The sequence below is a fragment of the Tachysurus vachellii genome, chromosome 19 (genome assembly GCF_030014155.1).
Source record: "Tachysurus vachellii isolate PV-2020 chromosome 19, HZAU_Pvac_v1, whole genome shotgun sequence".
In the NCBI taxonomy this organism is placed as follows: domain Eukaryota; kingdom Metazoa; phylum Chordata; class Actinopteri; order Siluriformes; family Bagridae; genus Tachysurus; species Tachysurus vachellii.
In genome coordinates, this window is record NC_083478.1 from 8190240 (window position 1) to 8208506 (window position 18267).

Sequence of the window (18267 nt, forward strand, 5' to 3'; positions counted from 1 at the left end):
AAAGAAAAACATGGAGAAATAAACCAAAATGATCACTTTCTTGGTTCAGCTTGATTATGTAATTAAAAACATAATTAATTAATTGATTAATGGCTAAGTAGCTAGTGTTAGAAGTTGTTAGCTCTTTACGTGTAAGTGATTTTAAGTGAAAGTGATGGTAGATTTTACAATATTGTGAATGGTGTTTTGTTGGGGAAGTCTGTTATCCCTTAGGGCCCTGAAATGTTTAGAAAAGCCTTTTGTATACATAATTTATTAGAAAATGCATCAGTTTGTACAAGACTACAACATTGTAAGTGTTTTAAATATTTTCCTAATGAAATCTTATAGTTTTAATTAGAATTAGAACTTAATTCGAACTTTTTATTTACTTTTTATAGACTTGTAATCAATGTACTGAATATACACATTATATGTCTTTTTTCCTTTTTCTTTTTTTCGTTTAATTAAAGTGACCAAAAATTTAATAAAATATATTTATGTTATAATAATATTAATGTTGGGTTGTGGAATCCACCACTGGTAATAAATAAATAAATGAACGAATAAATAAAGAATACAAAAATATTGTATACATAATTTATTAGAACATGCATCAGTTTGTACAAGACTACAAAATTATAAGTGGACGTTGTCACTATATTGTAGAGTTTCTATCTCAATTTAGAGTTCTTGTAATCCAAACTATTCCGTTTAAATTTGTTTATTTTAGGAATAAAACAGTTATGTGCTTCTAATAAATAGGTGAGTAAATAAAGTGTGAGCAGTTTTGTGAAAGCTGTCTGAAAACCATTTTTGTCATTTTTCTTAAAACTGTGTTTTGTCATCTGGGACATGTGTTCTCACTAGGTCTTTAAAAGTAAAAGCCTAGAGATGTCCTCATATCATCATTGTGCCAAAAAAACCTTTGGAACCCCTTCTGAGAGGACATAAGTTATTAACCACACAATATAGTATTCTGGAAATATTTCCATAATGAAATCTTATAGTTTAATTAGAATTAGAACGTAATTAGAACTTCTAAAAAAATAATTTAAAAGTTCTAATTACGTTCTAATTCTAATTAATCTATAAGATTTCATTATGGAAATATTTGAATAATATATGTCTTTTTTTTTTTCGTTCAGTAACAAAAAAAGCGAATAAAAATATATTTAATTAATGTTGGGTTGTGGTATCCACCACTGGAAAAAATATATAAATAAATCAGTAAATAAATAAATAAATAAAAACATTTACTTTGCCCTTGGCCATGATCCACCTTTGAGGACTACTGTGATAAGCCATGAATTTGTACAAGACATTAAGTGAATTTATTTTTTTATTTTCAAATATAAATTTCGCATCACACCAAACTGAAGAAATAAAACATTCACACTTGAAATCATTGAAAATCAGTAAAAAGTCTGCAGTGTCTGTACATACACAGCATGTTTAAACCCAAACGTTCCCATTTCAGAGAATTCCTGCAAATGTTAACATATGCTGATGTTTAGTGTTTCTGGAATGAATAATAAACAAAATAAAAAGATTTACTTCGGTATGTGACTGAGTAGGCAACACAACACAAAAACAATATATAAATAATAATTAAGAATATAATAATTATCTGTACAAAACAGTGCAAAGAGACAAAATTGTAGATGCTCTATTAAAAAAAAAAAACACTATTTACATTATGTACATAGTAAAAAATCTAGAAACTTATTCTAGCCCTGTATCATATACAGGTATTTGTAATGGTTTGTAAACGCGTAATGCTACATCTAACAAACTACTGACAGAAAAATCTTATTTGTTCTATGATATACAGGAAATGACAAGGTCAGTGCTCCTGTACCTCGTCAGCATCTGTTCATTTCACCCAGAAGATTATTTAGTGGCACTGGGCAGGTTTAGCCTCATGTAAAGCCCTGTGTGAATGCTGGTACGAGGGTGAGAGTGTATGTATGTGTGTGAGACAGAGAGAGTGAGAGCAAGAGTGCAGTAAGGCACAGATTAGCAAGCTATGTGCACAAGTCCAGGCGGGTGGAAGCCCATTGTTCTCTTTTATGACCATCTCGGCTGTGTTTCCATAGCACAGAGGCCTCGAGCGCTGAAGTCAGGCTGTGTCCGGTGTGCTGAAATTCCAGGCATGGCTTGAATCATCCCGTTACTGCATTCAAACTCCCAAATGTTGTCATAGTCCATTTCCTGGTCATCTGGTTCGACTGGTTTAAGGTACGAGTGATCATCTGTAAAGAGAAAATATGAGGAGAATACAAAAGTTAAGGACAGCTTTGTAAACTATGCCAATTATGTGAAAGCTGTTAGAGGTGTAGATTGCAGAGATCAAGCATGCATGACAGGTTATTTGGTCTCTTTAAAACCTGTACAATTGGAGGCAGCCCTGCCCTTTAGCCTTACTGAGGAATGAGCCCTCTAAATTGTTTGGCATTTTAGTTGTGGGAGTTAAATGTCCTGCAGAACAATCAAGACAATGACACCAAAACCAACAAGATGGTTTGTCCAGATTGTTTAGGAGTGACATCAATTAATAACTCTTTAGTCCAGGGATCTGTACCTGGCAGACTGCAGTCCAGATGTGGACCCAGCAAAGTATTTCAGTGGATTGAACTGAATAATTGAAAGAATACTGTAACAGAGAGGATAAACTTAAAAAAACATCTAGCCAGTCAGATCATCGGATCAGAGGCTAGCTATAGAGACATTAGTTCATAAAGAGGAGACTGCTTAAAGACTTTCTTAGATTTTAGATTTCTATTTAATTACCTTTTTTGGTTTCATTTAACAGTTTTTTATTTGATGAAGGTATAAGATGATGGAAGTTTACGTTTATGTTCATTCAAAGTAAATGTCTCTCATCTGTTTGAGGTCTAAGGAAACACTGGAAATGCAAAGCGTCTGTATAAACACTGCTGACATCGCTCATTCGTGTTTGTTACGTAACCTTTGTAAGCAAGAAATTTTGTATAACAGAACATTTATTTTAAAGCTGTAGTTATATACCCCTGTGCTAAAGCCTTATTTATAGCAACATACATTAATGAATATCTCATTCTACAGTGTGTATCAGCTGTGAGCTTTAAATCACTCTCGGTTGTAATTCTGTCCTTTTACTCAGCTCCCCTAATGTGCCACCTGCAGTGCTGTCATCTGGACTGTCACTGCCCTGAGCTTTACTACACTTTCCCTGCCCATTAAAATGCCCTGACATACTCCACTACTCACTCCACCTCTCCACTTCTCATGTCCAGTCTTGTCCTGCCACTCAACATATGTCTACAAGCTATGAGCTGAGGAACATGATCAATGACCCAGCGTTGCTTGTTGTTTATGCAGTTAAGCCACAGTTTTAATGATCATAAATGTTATAAATAAGTTAATCAATGAAACTGGGTGTCCTTATGCCACGCTTTTGTGTGTTTACAAGCACACAACCCTGAATATCTAGTTCTGTCATTGCATATAAAAGGATATGTGAAACTCAGGTAGCCATATAACTTTCACATGCCATAAGTTTTTACCTGGGGTGAGACTGTAGGGCAGGTCCTGCATGTGTGTGACATCAAGGCGTGATGACTCTTTCTGTAAAACACATCGTAACTTATTCATTTGACACTTCTGTGTATCTCTGTACAGCACAAGCTACATGCTTACATATGTTGTGTAACACCAAGGAAAGCACTTTCTAGGGATTAAATATATATACATTAGTGTGTTACCTGTGTGACGTGGTTGTGCTGTAGCACTGTATTAGGGATCGGCAGCAGCTTCAACCTGGACACGGCCTGAGCACGCTGCTCCATAGCCCACTGTGTGCTGCTCCCATCATGCTCCTGGGGCTGATTGCTCCTGTTCCTGCGGCCTAGAGGAGGTGTGCACAAGCGGAAGGAGGCCGGGAGGAGAGAAGGACAGTGCTGTTCCACAGATACCTGTGAGGAATGCTGTTTAACAGAAACAAAGTGCTGTTACTAAACAGAATTTCCTTTGTAGGTAGCAAAATATGTGGAGTTACAATATGTAGCTGAAGGCAAGTATTCAGATATCCAGAGAGTTGAGTGGGTGTTTGCTCATTTAAAGGAGCAAAGTAGAGAACCTTTAGGAGGATAGAAGGAACGGTTTTCTAATTTGATTAGGGGTTCTAATTTTAGATATTTTAGATTAGGGATCTATTAGGGATGTTTTTGAACTGGAAATTGATTTTAAAAACACACTGGTCTATCCAAAAATCCTCTTTAAACTGGTTGCCATAGTTACATTCCTATGCAGCCAATCAGAAACAAGTATTATCCACAAACAGTACTTCTCATTCTCTAAGACTCTTCCATTATGCATCCACATCAATCAATTAGTAATCTGGACTGTAAGGTCTTAGAATTAGGCTTGTCTATTCAACAGCCGTGTACTCTGTGCACTCGGTCACAGTGAGCCCAGGTGTAAAGAGAGAAAGCAATGTGATCTGGTGCCCCACTTACCGACGACACCTTTGCCAAGTCCTCCTCTAGAGGGTACATGCCAGGGGTGCTCGGGTCATCATACAACGGAGAGAGAGGTTTGCGGTGGGTCAGCAAATCCGAGTGGCGTTGAGGAATGGAGAGCTGGTACTTTATAGAGCTTTGTGAAGTGCTCCAGCTGTTAGACTGTTCAGAAACATAAACCAAACATGAGCACATATCATCATCAATCCCTGCTTATATCAATCAAAGAAGTGGATTCTGTAACTAAAAGAAGACTATATTTCTCTTACACAATAGCAGTTGCCCCACATTCGTACATCAGTTTTATCGAAGAATGACATATCATACTTTTTAACCATTTATGTCTGCCTTTAAAATTGTGGAATATCTGCAAGAAGTTGCTTCCTGGTATCACTTATAGTATAGCAGATAAAAACATTCCACCATAAGTCATTCCATCTCCAGCCACTTGCAGACTGTTACAAAGTGCTGCCACTGGAGCCTTCTTCCTAAATGTTAAATGCATGTCTCCTTACAACAGCTTTCCAATTTTAGTTTGTTAAATAAGAACACATTTGGGGCTATTAAGGTCACATCAACTGGTTGTTACTGTAGCAGTGATAACATATCAGTCGAGCTCCTATCCGAGCCATAATCACTGTCTGACCAATCAGAATTACGAACTCTACGCAGGTGTTTTGAGCAGCATTCTATTTGAAGTAAAGTTTGAAATATCCTTGTCAAAAGTGCATACAAGATATGAATCTTACAATAATATTTGCCTTACCTTTGTAAGTGGGGCTTTTTTATCGATGTGGTTGTGTTGGACAGAATGGTTGTGTTGAACCGCACTGTATGGAGTGTTGTAAATGGGAGACAGGGGCTCCTCAGGCGACAGGTAGGAAGTGCCCTGAGGGGAGGAGTAGCGCAGGGGCAATGGTACAGGCCTGGTCTGAGATGACATGCTGTTGCTCCTGCTGCCCAGTCTCACCGAATACTGCGTATCAACAGAGGTGGGTCTGCTGGAGATGTACTGTAAACACACACAAACAGAAAGACTTGTGGATTAGTAATGCTAAATATGGACAAAAAAACAGACATTTTTCACACAGCTATATATATATATATTGTATAATCAGTGAATATGCCCTGATGATATGTCTTCCCCCACAGCAGAGCTCACTTTGGGCATTCTGCCCTGTCAGCTGTAAATTAATTAGACTCCTTGCCTCTGAATGCGATTGCTGGGAGAGAGATAGAATATCTCCTGGCACTAACATCATGCGATACCATAGTACAACATCAAAGCCGATCACTATTCAGGTCATCTGTTGAGATATGTTGTGCTGCGTGGGTGAATCGTGCAGTGGAATGTTTCTAATAACAGAAAACATCTGAGAGTGCTCAGAGGATGTCTTTCAAGTTTATTCCCCCCCTTGCTCACTACAAGACAGCATTAGATGACACTGCGGGATGAATTGCTCAGCAAAACAACTGCAGATCAATCTGATTTCGGCTACAAGCTGAGGACTACATTGTAACAGAAGTAGAATGGGTTGGACACCAAGTTAATAATTTATAGCACCGAGACCACAGAAGTATTCCAGAGCATGACTGGATACTGCTCCTCCAAAATAAACACTCGAAAGTAAGTCAGGTCAGCTCACTTACAGTAAGTGTGGTTCCACCCTTAACACTCCTTTTCCAAACTTTAACAATGTGTGTCTTCTATGTATTTTGTTGTTTCGGTTTTGGATAGTTGTTACAATGGGCTGTGAATACGTTTACACATCACAATAAATAGCTTTGATTTTGACCATCTATCTGCTCTAAATTTCATTAAGCATCTGTATCAGCAAAACGTCAAATAATTAAGAGCTCAAATGCTATATAAAGTGACAGCTTGACAACAGTTCACTTAACAGTATTGTCAGGCTTATAATAATACTCAGCAGCTGTACAAACACCATAACAGGAGCTAGGATGTTCACTTACACAGAGAGGCTCAGTGTAACCAGGGGAAAGGGGGTTGTCGTCGCAGTGAGGCAGCTGGAGCTCGCATGACCTACGTCCACTGTGCAATTTCTGCAACACAACTTCTTCAGCACCTCCTCGGCTGCTGCCGCTCCACCTCGCGTTTATCTCAGGAGCCTGGAGGTGGAGAAAGACAGTGTGAATACCTTTCTTGCAAATTTTCACAACTCCTAACATTCGGAGAGTCTGAAGTCCTCTTACTTCTCTCTGAGTCGGCGTGTAGATTATGTCGTAGACTGGTGGAGGAGGGCTAAGGACGGGGACATCTATTGCTTTGAAGTGGTTGATCCATTCACGAAACTCACTCGTGTTCGGACATGACACGACAATGGGGTTAATCAGTTTCCCTGCCCAAAAAAAAAGTGAGATAAGCATTGGACTGTAAAGATTTATAAGTATGCAATGCTAAGCAATAAAACAACGGAAATGGGATGATCATTAACCTACCTTCAATCATAAATGTGTTTGGCTTGATGTCTTGGCATGGAGTGGTAACCGTAAGCATGTTGAGAGGAAGTTTTCCCTGTAAGCACAAAGCCCAGAGTGTGGTTTTAGTTCTGTCAAACGCCTTTTGGACCAAAAACAAAGTATAACAACAGAGTGCTTGTTGTACCTTGTAGAACAAGCCATCACTCTCCTCAGACAGTATAATGAGATTGCTAGGATACATCACCAACAGTCTGTCATACTGCTCCTGTGGGGAAAACAGTACATTGCGGTCAGCATTGTGGTTTGTGTTGATTATAGTGATGTGTGAATTGCTTTGGGACAGGTAGCAGGTAGCTATTTTGCTTTCGAATCACAAATGTTCCAACACTCTACAATGCCCACACATACGTATCTTCCCCATCATGGGAACCATGTTTACAATTGCGTTTCCTGCCAGGAGATGGTGATTGCAGCAGTCTTGCTCTGACAGTGGTTGTCCTATGCTCTGATAGGGTGTGTCAGCCAAGCAGCTGTGAGGGTGAGTCAAGTCCATGCACGAGCAAAGCAACTGGTTCACACACCCAGTTTACACAAAAGGGCACACGTCTACATGCTAGCCTTTACAAAAGTCTTTTACAAATACAACCTGTCTGAATTCTCACCTTTCCTGTGGGAAAATGGATTTCAGTGCACTGTGTCTTATCACTCTGCAGGTCTACAGTGAATGCAAATGCGCCGACAGTCACATTTTAAAGCGGCTAACAAATAAGCAGCCAGCCGTTTTAGACCCTGAGGGTAATTTGATATTGTTAAAGGGGTGACTAAGATCATATCAGATGCTGCCCCCTGTGAACCAGCCAGGCAGCAACCAGCACTGACGATGTGTTGATGTAATCTTCACTTGCGCAACAAACTGTTTTATAAAGGGGGGCTTCTTAGTAGCACATTTGTTGTCTACATGTTTACATTCCCTCCCTGTGATGTGATATTAAATGAGTACACCTTTTCAGAAAGCACTTTCAACCTTGAAAAACTGAACAACTGGAGATTTAATCAACATAAGGATCTCACGCTGTTTACAAATGGATTAAAGAAGTAAATACACCAGTACATAAATAAAAAATGTTACACACAATGGCCAAATACCCACCTATTTTAAAGTGAAACATTTACAATTAATGTCTAATTACAGACCAGAATTGTTAATCAATTACGATTATAAATATAGAAAACTGTAAAATATCAAAATATATTTTTTTACATATGCATATCTACATAAGATTTACTTCTATAAACAACTCATAACAGCCATAACAGCATAGACATCCTCAGTAGTTACGTTCTAGCTACCTGTATAGTTTATGTATGATTACAAACCTACTAGAGTCAAATCAGTGTAAAAATGTTACCTTACCTTACAAGGCAAATGCTGTAGCCTGACTTTAGTGACATAGGTGATTGGACCCAGACTTTCCCGCTGAGAGCCCTCCCATTCATATATAGGCTCTTTACTGATGGAGTTCCTCAACTCTTCTTTCCCCTGCTGTGTGTTCTGGACCTAATTAACATACAAGAGAGAAAATGTGAAAATGAGAGAATTGTTTTATGTTCATAGACATAAAGGCACCAGACTTTAGGATTTCTCATACTTTTCAGCAATACGGTCAAACAGACATGTTTTATATATTTGGCAAAAATATTTTAAACAATTCAAAATAAATGAACATAGAGAAGAACACTAAAAGATAATTAAAGTTTCACCACACGCACTTTCCTAAGCAAAAGGCAAAAATGTGATGGCACCGCTCCTATGACAATGAAAGCTTCATAATTTTTCTTCCACATTCCTTACTGGACTTGTAAGCCATTTTTATAGATACAGAGCCAAAGGAATTTCCTTATAGTTCCCATGTTCTAACCTTTAAAAGTTATATGCTGAAGTAATTTTTTTGCTTAAAGTCTATCAGTGAGAATCTGTTTTGTTTAGTGACTTCACCTATTGAGACAGAGGTGCATGTCAGCACTGGCAGAAAGTCATTCCTTTTCTATGATACTGTTACTGTGGTTAACCTTAATCTGAGCCGCAGTCCCAGCCACACCCCTGTGCAATCCTCATGAAAACACAATAACACTGATCTAAATTACTCAGACCTAGCTTTACTGCCAGCTGCTACTGCTAAGTTCATTAAGTTTTTTTATTTTCTAAGCATAGGATTAGCACAGAGTGCTAATACCCCAATACCTTAACCCTGCTGTGAGTGTCTGGTATAATCGGAGTTCCCCCATTGGCTTCAATGTGTTCCTGTAAGAGCCCGAACCAGTTGTCCATATCCTCCTGGTTTGAGCAGTAGACGATGATGGGGTTTAAGCTGACACCTAAAAAGGTCAAAAAAATATATAGGGTCATGGGTTTGTTTCGAAAGGCCATTACACAGACAAGTCATCAACTCAACAAACCAAAAACTGTCAATTATAGGTTGTTAAATATATCCATGGGTCTTTATTATTCAGTAAATTTTTATTACTGAAAAAATTCTGATATATATTTATAACATGCCTTTTTTATGACTTGAACATACCATATGTGTTAAATACAACAAACACACCTGCAAACACACTTTAGAAGAATGTGCCAGACCTGGAATCTGACTCCGTTATCAGCTCCACATACCAGCACATATCAACCTAGATATCAGTCTCCTTCACCAGCTTTGCTATGTCATTTCCAGTTATGGCTTAGCTTTAGTCAGGATATGCTTTATGGTTTGGTTGTTGTTTCTAGCTTGAGATGAAAATTGGCCTCAGTTAAATCTTCCCACACCAATGAGAGGACAGTGAAAGTTAATACCGTGTGAGGCTGATTGTAAATACTTCCTAGGCTGACCCTCGTTGACCCAATACACAGAGCAAACGAAGGGGTCGAAGCTTTTAGAAAGTTTGAGATCTGTAGCATTGCAGTGATCTCTGATAAATCTGGAGTAGTGTGTCATTTTGGGAGATTTTACAAGAATGTATAAACCATTTTTTCCTTTTTTTATTGTTGCTGTGTCATGCCAGGATGTTTAGTCATCTGGTCAAAGGAAATATTTTTTTCTTCTAAGGGATATTTAAGTATGTCCAGTCTTTTATTTGACTCATATCCTGATTATGTTCACTCACACTTTTGTGACATTTGTTTAAAGACTCACAAGCCAGTGAAATGGCCTTTATCCAGGAATCATCTAACTAGACTAGTGAAACACTTCCGATTGAAAACATGTGATACCCAAAACAGGCAAACATCAGTAACGGAAGTGAATCCTGCCCACAGGAATGAGGAATGTGGAATAGTTTAGCTGGGATGTGAACGATGTGGGAGAGAACCAGAAGAAGAGCTCTCTTCGCGCAACAGCTGAGAGAGCTTGGGTACACCTGTTCTATAACAAGGGGAGCTTTGGAGGACAATTTTACCCTGTCTTGACTACTAGCAAATGGCCAGTCCTCTTGTTAGTCTTAAATCTATAAAGAGGGCGAGAGGGTCAAAACACTTATGAATCAGTGGAATGTCGTGGTTGACTATGTATATAATGTGAGGCTGTACCTTTATTATCCCGAGCTTTGTCCGGACGGAAAAAACACATTTATTTTACTGCCTAAAGTGAGTAAAGGGCTTTTTTTGTTGCCAAGCCACTACACCCAACAGTAGCACCATCCGAAAAAACTCACATTAACATGTGTGTCGTGAAGAAATAGTGCACTCACCATTTATTTGGAAGGCAAACTCCTGCGGATCTCCAAAGCTAGTCCTGTCCTGTAGCTTGCAAATCGTGAGCTCCTTTAATGGAAGAGTGCCCTGTAATGAAACACAGAAGAAACTATCAGTATGCAGTTATAGATATTGTGACGTTTTAATGTGTTGTGGAGAGCTAGTATAGAAAAAAACATCTTCCTAAATACCACAGAAATGTGAATTTTTACATTATTTTTGCATAAACAGCAGCACATGGGACTTTTTTTATTGTCACATTTATTGTTGTGGAACATCCATGATACAAGTTAGTCCATGATATAGTTTATGTAACATCTACATACTGGTGTTCGATCACAAGCCTTTCTTTTTCCAATCTTTTGAAATGAATACAACAAGAACGCAGTCTGACATGCTGCAGAGGGGGAAAATGCAAAGCACAAACACTTCCTTGTATTGTTAAAGCTTTAGCTCTAACTGTTCCTGTAAATGCCTCCCAGAAATCTAGAAGACTCTGTAGCAGTTGGAATTTTTGCCAATTAATATGAAATAAAATGTCTGTGGGACAGATTCAATAGTTATTGTAAAAAATTATTCTCTTCATATGGAGATTATGCTATACAAGTTCCAGGGTACTTTATTACTACAGAGTCACTATAAACATTGCAGTCAGAATCAACAATTTCTCACTAATTAGACTTATTCAGCCATGTTAGCATTGCTTCTGGATATTTAATAATGGTTTCTCCCTCTGGGGAGAGATGAACATTAATTACAGCAGCACTTCGTTATGAGACATAGTCATAAACATAGACAGAATAAAAGGAAGTGATTAATGTTATGTTAATCATTACTGGTGTACTCACAGTTTACTCACTGCCATATGACCTCAATTAAAGGATGCTGGTTTACTGGTTCACGATTATATAATACAATGTCATATCTGCTTTTTATATTCGCACCCACATAATAAAAGGGGGGTGGAAGCATTTTAATATTTGAAAATTTATAGAATTAAACAGTTAAAAGTATCACAGTTTTTCTATGGAAAAGTGGTATTTCTGACCTGATATGTGAGCCCAGTAGTGTTGTTGGAGACAAAATGAAGGTGTGTTTGGAACAGGTCCAGGTAGCAATCATGTACATCCTGTAACAAACGACATGCAATCATTGGGTTATTTACACAATCTGAACAATAGCTCTGTAGCAATTTTGTTCAGTCTGAGCTGAAAGGGGTTTTCACAAAATTTTGTAATAAATCATTTCTATTGTTTTATTACAAACTTTTCTGATATTATTCTGAAATATCATAGCACACTCAACTGCCATTGAGACAACAAAACCAGTAAAGGCAACCTTATACGCTGTTGTGCTTGTTAGACATGACTCCAGTTGACTAGTGCTCTTAAAGCCTGGTTTTCTTGCTGTCAGCACTTTATTGATTGCTATACAATGTAATGTAAATTATATGCCATTGTGAATTATTCTGCCAGAAGGGAGTGTTCTGCTTGTAACATAAGCACGGGTACATTTCAAAAAGGACCTGACAGTGATTTACTATATTTGCCTTACATTATCATTTTACCTGATAGCTTATAATAATATAATGCCAACTTCCTGTTAAAAAAAAAGTTGTTTTCTTTCCATATCATTAGACCTTCTGTTAACTAATTGCAACATTTTCTAAAATGACCCCCATCCTGTTTTTTTTGTTCTTTGGGCTTTTCCTTCCTGTGTTTTTTTTTTCTTTTTTTTTTAAAGAACATCATGCAAATAGAGGTTGCTCCATTTCAGTGCTCTATCAGAAGCCTGATCACAGCCCGTGTACCCAGAGGCAGCTTTGGAACACTGACATGTTTTTAAAACACACGTTCAGGCAGGTACAATGTCCAATTAATCTCCCCTAATACGCAATGTGACAGGCAGCACAATTCACACAGCTGCGAGAGAAAGAGACATCCTGTACTCGCCGCATGTCTGTTGCACTGGGATCAATGATGGATGAGTAAATGGATGAGCAATAATGTCACAACTGCTGGGGCACTGTAATGAGCTTTTAACAGTGATGACTGTCATGTTTGTATGTGTTTGTTTTGCTGTTGAGGGATTTATATGTGTAACAGTTCATTGTGTGAGGTGAGGTGGAATAAAGAGACGTGTTCTACCTGACAGTGCAGGAAGCGAAAGCGCACTTTGGAGCTGTGGATCAACCTCCCGTAGTTCTTTACATTAATGCTGCTCTTCTTCCAGCCACTAGCCGGGTCATAAGGAAACGGGGGCTCCCATTTGATATTCTCAATGGTCTCAAGATCTTTAGTTGTCATTTCCTGTAAGCACAAGCATCCTGCCATTTAGCATGCATGAACAGAGTACTTTAAAAATGTAAAAAGTAACAAGAATTCAAAAACATTTCTCGCCTTTCTCGGTGTGACTGTGCAAAGAATGTTGATGATGCTATTGGATTTTTCCTGCCCCTCCTGCGGATTTTTTTTCCGGAACAATCTGCTGCTGCTCGGAAGACACAAGACAGAGTTTAGTCATAATTTTGTTCAAGAGATACTCACGAACCTCCCATGAAATAAAGGTCAGTAAGTTTGGTCCTAGTGACCCTGATGTAATTCAGTAACTCATAACTGCATCATTTCTCTCGGTTCAGTCTCTCCGTTGGTCATTTCCTCACAAAAGATTTAACATTTCCCTTGTTGCAGCCTTTCTGGATCTCCTATAGCTTGTGCTGGTCAACGTATTATACGTCCCCTCTACATACACCATTTACTCACACTGAACAATAGGGCTTATGTTTCTAGACACAGGGCATAGATATCGAAAAAAGGTTCATATGTCATCCTTTGTCACCCACGACCCCCATTTGTAGCCATTAGTGTCAGATCGCTATAATGTCGTCTTTCCTGCACACTCGTGAGAGAGGAAGTCACTCTGGAAATTTCCTTCCGCCGATCTGCTCTGCTCTGTTCTCCTACATTTTTTTGAATGCGATTAGCATAACAACAATAGGATCATTCATGCTCGGAGTAATTGGACGTATCACTGGTGGAATGGTGAACACATTTGGCATCTAGACCATTTAAACTAGGACAGGTATTGGCAAAAAACATGCAAATCTCAACCTGAGGTATTATATTAACTTTCATTGCTTGGATGTTGTTCATAAAGAATGATCCTGCTCAGTATCAGACCGGAAATGGGAACAGACTCATATTTGTTTTTGATCAACTGATAGTTCACCTGCTGCAGTGTGCGAGAGTGAGTGAGTGACACTTTTTTTGATTTAAAAGTGTATAATCGGCTAGTAGATCAGTTTCAGATCCTGAAAAACTTGATAAGCCTAACGTCTCCAGTTTTGGTGTGACATGACCGGGCCTGCTGAAGTGGGCACTGAAATGTGTGCAATAAAAAAAACACAATAGGACTTTATGGCTTCTTGTTCTTGTTTGGTGCACAGTACAGGTATATACCTACAAAGTCTCAAACCACCAAGTCCAGACCTCTAAGCATTTTTTTTTTTTTTTTTACATTTTTTTGTAAATATTATTTGATTAGTTGCAATGTTATTACTACATTATACATAGTAGTTCCTGAATAACAAACGTTTAAGGATGACTAAACAAATAACTAACCAAGAGTTTGAACTACTACAGTTTCTTATGACCGTTTAAGTCAAATTCATGCAAATGTCTTAAAGATCAGGTTGATATAAGCTGACACCATGCACCATGTACTGAAAACGCACTGTAGGCTACTGAGGCAGCTCTAAAAGCTTAAGCTGGAAACAGAAGAGTAACTTTATCACAGCCTTGAACTCTATCAGCACCTATGAGAGTCAGCTTGCCTGTGAACTGTGATCCGGTCACTGAGCAGATGAGAATCACTTCCATTGACATTATACAGAAAAACACTAATCACTTATTACTGAGCGGAAAGTTGATGCAATATGGTAAATCTTATCATCTTATCTGTCATCACTTACTGCACTAAACAGCCTCAAAGTCAATCATAAAGATTCTTCCTTATCTTACTGTGTACTTGTAACTTAAATATTACTCAGGTATGAAATGGTCAAAGTAATAGGCATGTGGTTAGACAGTGAGAAGTATACACTTCTTTAACACCATTTTATTCAGTTTGTAATACAAAAGCCTGACCCATTTGCTATAGACTGACTCTCTAGGCACTGATCATAGTGTTTATATACTTCTCTGGAAGAAAGCAGAAGTACGGTGTTCGTTACCTGTTTCGCCGTATGAAACTCTTGCTGGAGAACCTGAAATTGTGCTGAGGGACGCATGACATGCTACTCCCCATGTTGATCTGTGTGTATGCAAGTCTTTCCAGTAAGTGAAGCTTTTTCTTCTGGTGTTGAGTGTGTAAAATTTCCTTCTGTGTAATCCAAGCTGTGTGGAGCGTGTGTGTTCACCAGAGAGGTGAGACTTCTACTGCGAGCTCACGGAGAGAGGAGACTATAGAGAGTGTATGAGTGGGAGGGGATAGACCGAGGTGTGTGTAAAAGCGTGTTTGTGGGTGGGAGGAGGAGGAGACTCGGAAAGGGGGCACTGTAGGAGAGTTCACACTTGCCAGGGATCCCTTCACTAAATCAAGGCTCGTAACAAAGGCAGAAGTGTCCCTTTTCACACCTATCAGGGGCCAAATGGCGCTCATTTCAATGTTTGGAAGACCATCGTGAAAGAATATGAAGGTCCGAATGGAGCCTGATGGCGTCAATCAAGACACAGGCATGTCTGAACATGACCACATGGTATACAATAACTAATGCCAGGAGAAGCTACTATTTTTACACACGCTGACGCTTATTTATTTATTTATTTGTTTATTTATTTATTACTTTTTCATTAGCTCTACAAAGCTTAGAAAAACTTCCATAAACAGGGCTAAGAACACATTTCATGTCATTTCTTTTATATCTTTTTTAGAACAAAATAATACTTCCATGCACATGTATTTTATATATACTTTTTGCATGGGAATATACAATATATCATTAATTTCTATACAAGATATAATGAATACTGTTGTTGTTGTTTTTTTTGTTTGTTTGTTTTTTATTTTATTAACTTCAAATGAAAGGTCTGGTGAGGGAGGGGATGACAGTTTACTGCTGTCATAACATTAAACTGTTAATATTAATAGATCAAATTTATCACTGGAAATCTCACTTTAGTATAAAAGGAAAACAGTGTTAGAGGAAAATAATCAATTTTAGAGTTATCAACACCCTGTTGTTGATTATTTCCCTATAACAACATGAACCAAAGTGTGTTATTTGAGGAGAGAGATATTTATTAATCACACATATGAGAAATTCAAGTTGAAAAAGCCAAGAGGACTAATGTCAAAGAAAAAAATCTATTAATCAAGAAAACAGTGTAAAAATTACAAGATAAATAGAAATAATTAAAATAATAAAATCAATAAAGTAATTTAGTGCATATGTACATATGCTAAAGTGCTAAAGTGATATGTTAAATAATTATATTACTAACTTAATAACAGCATAAATAAACATCTAAAAGCATTTATAAATTTAAATTTGCTAATATGGATTTAATAAATTGTAGAATTCTCTACAGTCTTTTCTGCATTAAATCAGCAGGTCATGTGACTTAGTAATTTAGCATAAAATAGACGTGATGAATGTATGTCTAAAGATGTCAGTCATGCTTGCCCGCTCAGTCGACACCATTAACTGTTTACTTTCACTGTGTTTTGGTTTTTGGCAGTTTTTTGTCCATAAAACAGTGTCAACTCTTACAGTCCAGGATCCCTAACGTATCCCTAGGTCGGTGTGTGCCACTGTTTAAGGAAGGTGTTGCTGAGAATTCCCTCTGCCTTATTTGTTTAAACGTCTTTTCGGGTTTAAAGCCCTGTGTGTTTGCTCATGGGACAGATATCATCTATACAAATTACAGGTGAAATCAGCCCTCATGATGTCAGTTAAATGGAGGATTGTACAGTCAGGTCCTTATGTGTTTGTGTTGCTGATCTCTATCTATCTCTTTAAAGTACCAACATCAACATCACACACAGGTTAAGAAAGCTCTTCGTTCAGACCCACCAGTGTTGGGCAAAAATACATAATAAACTTTGACGGTTGTTTTGAATGTTCGTTTAAAAATGTTCTCAGTTCTATGATGTGGGTGATTTCATGATCTGAGTGAGATTTGTGTCGTAAAAAGATTTACAGATTACATTTAGAAATATGGAAGCTTATGTCTCAAGTTTACTGGCATGTGCATGTATGCTGCATTTAGTCTCGATTTGTCTTTACCTTGAAGTCCTATTACTTTAGATTTAACTTGAATCCATTTAGCAGCATATGTCTGAAACGTTAATTTCTGTGTGTTTTATGTTATGCAAAGGGTAAATTTTTGTACCTTTTGTAACATTCACACAACCCTCTTAACCCGGTCCATGAAATATTTAGAATATTTTACACGTCATATAAGGAATTTGCATCATCTGTATTTATTTTTTGAACATCATGCACAAAATAAGAAGGGGAAAGAAGTTTTCTTTCATTATTTTTCTCTTTATTCTTAGTGATACTGTGATAATGACCAATAAAGTGTGAAGATGAGAGGGTAATTTGCGAATGGTTTACTACATGTTTTCTTAGATTACATGTTTAAAAAGGTTGGATAATAAAGTTGACTTTTTAAGATTTACAAGTGCTGAATGGCAGCACATTCATAAAATCACAAGATTAACAAGGTTTATTTAGACGTTTCTATTGAACAGATGGTTTAAATGATAGCTTACTGAGGGTGGCAGGTTCAGGCTTGTCTTGTTTGTAAAATCTTTGTTTCGATACAAACCTCAAGCCTCAAAGCTACCATAAGTGAGTGTGTGGAGTTGTTTTGTGGGTGGCAGGTGATCTAAACCAGCCGAACAAGGATATGCAAGTGTATCATATCCCAGCAGTCCTTTTAATCATAACTGTCTTTGCTCTGTCAGTGTCTGAAACACTGATAGTCATGTCATAGTGTAAACACGAAAAGAACGAAAGAAAGTAAGAAAGAGAACGGATGTTATAGAGAACAGTGTAGTGACTTCTTTTCTTGTGATTACAAGTGTTTTACATTTTAAGACTTAATGAGATAAAGGTGATTGCTGGTAACTGTCACATATCTGTGCGGAACAAAGTGATATTCTTGATGGTGTCATAGTTTATAGAGTAATGGAAAATTGGCTCACACACTCACACACACTCGCACACACACACGCACACACACACACACACCTGCAGTCAGCGCATGTACTTCAGACAGAGAGGTGAGTCATGCAACACTTACTCAGAAATCTCAGTAAATTGGGAGCAATTCAGGAGCAAGCTGACACGGCCGGGGAAATTTTACATGTATAGTTTCTGGATGATCCTGGTATGTTGCAGAGTTTCGGTTTACTCCACAATGGATTTCACCTGTAGAGTTCAACTGTGTCATTAATGTCACTCTGACATCAGCAAAACAGGGAAATGAGGTTTTTGTTTTAGTTTGGAAATGGGAAACACTGATTAACCAAAAAACCCTGACAGCGCTATTAAGTATCTAAAATCAATAAATAAGGAGTGCTTTATTTTTA

At 37.8% G+C, this 18267-nt stretch overlaps 1 protein-coding gene across 1 annotated transcript; it reads right to left on the minus strand.

Moving 5' to 3' along the window:
- Positions 1-1308: 1308 nt before the first annotated feature.
- On the minus strand, positions 1309-15121 carry plekhn1 (pleckstrin homology domain containing, family N member 1). Its single transcript, XM_060893835.1, has 16 exons — positions 14900-15121; positions 13068-13158; positions 12816-12977; positions 11717-11797; positions 10665-10755; positions 9166-9299; positions 8338-8481; positions 7108-7188; positions 6942-7017; positions 6696-6841; positions 6456-6611; positions 5248-5493; positions 4479-4643; positions 3726-3947; positions 3528-3588; positions 1309-2234 (listed from the first exon to the last, which is right to left on the minus strand). Exons 1-16 carry the CDS (start codon positions 14971-14973, stop codon positions 2050-2052), a joined length of 2115 nt encoding a protein of 704 aa, XP_060749818.1. The 5' UTR covers positions 14974-15121; the 3' UTR covers positions 1309-2049.
- Positions 15122-18267: the final 3146 nt, after the last annotated feature.

Bases quoted from the DNA above. Each gene is read 5' to 3' on its own strand.
- plekhn1 (XM_060893835.1), bottom strand. From the start codon at position 14,973: ATGGGGAGTAGCATGTCATGCGTCCCTCAGCACAATTTCAGGTTCTCC. The intron at 9,300-10,664 runs GTGAGTGCACTA...TGACCTTTTTAG, and splicing joins GTTTGCCTTCCAAATAAATG to GTGTCAGCTTAAACCCCATC. The intron at 4,644-5,247 runs GTAAGGCAAATA...GTTTCTGAACAG, and splicing joins AAAAAGCCCCACTTACAAAG to TCTAACAGCTGGAGCACTTC.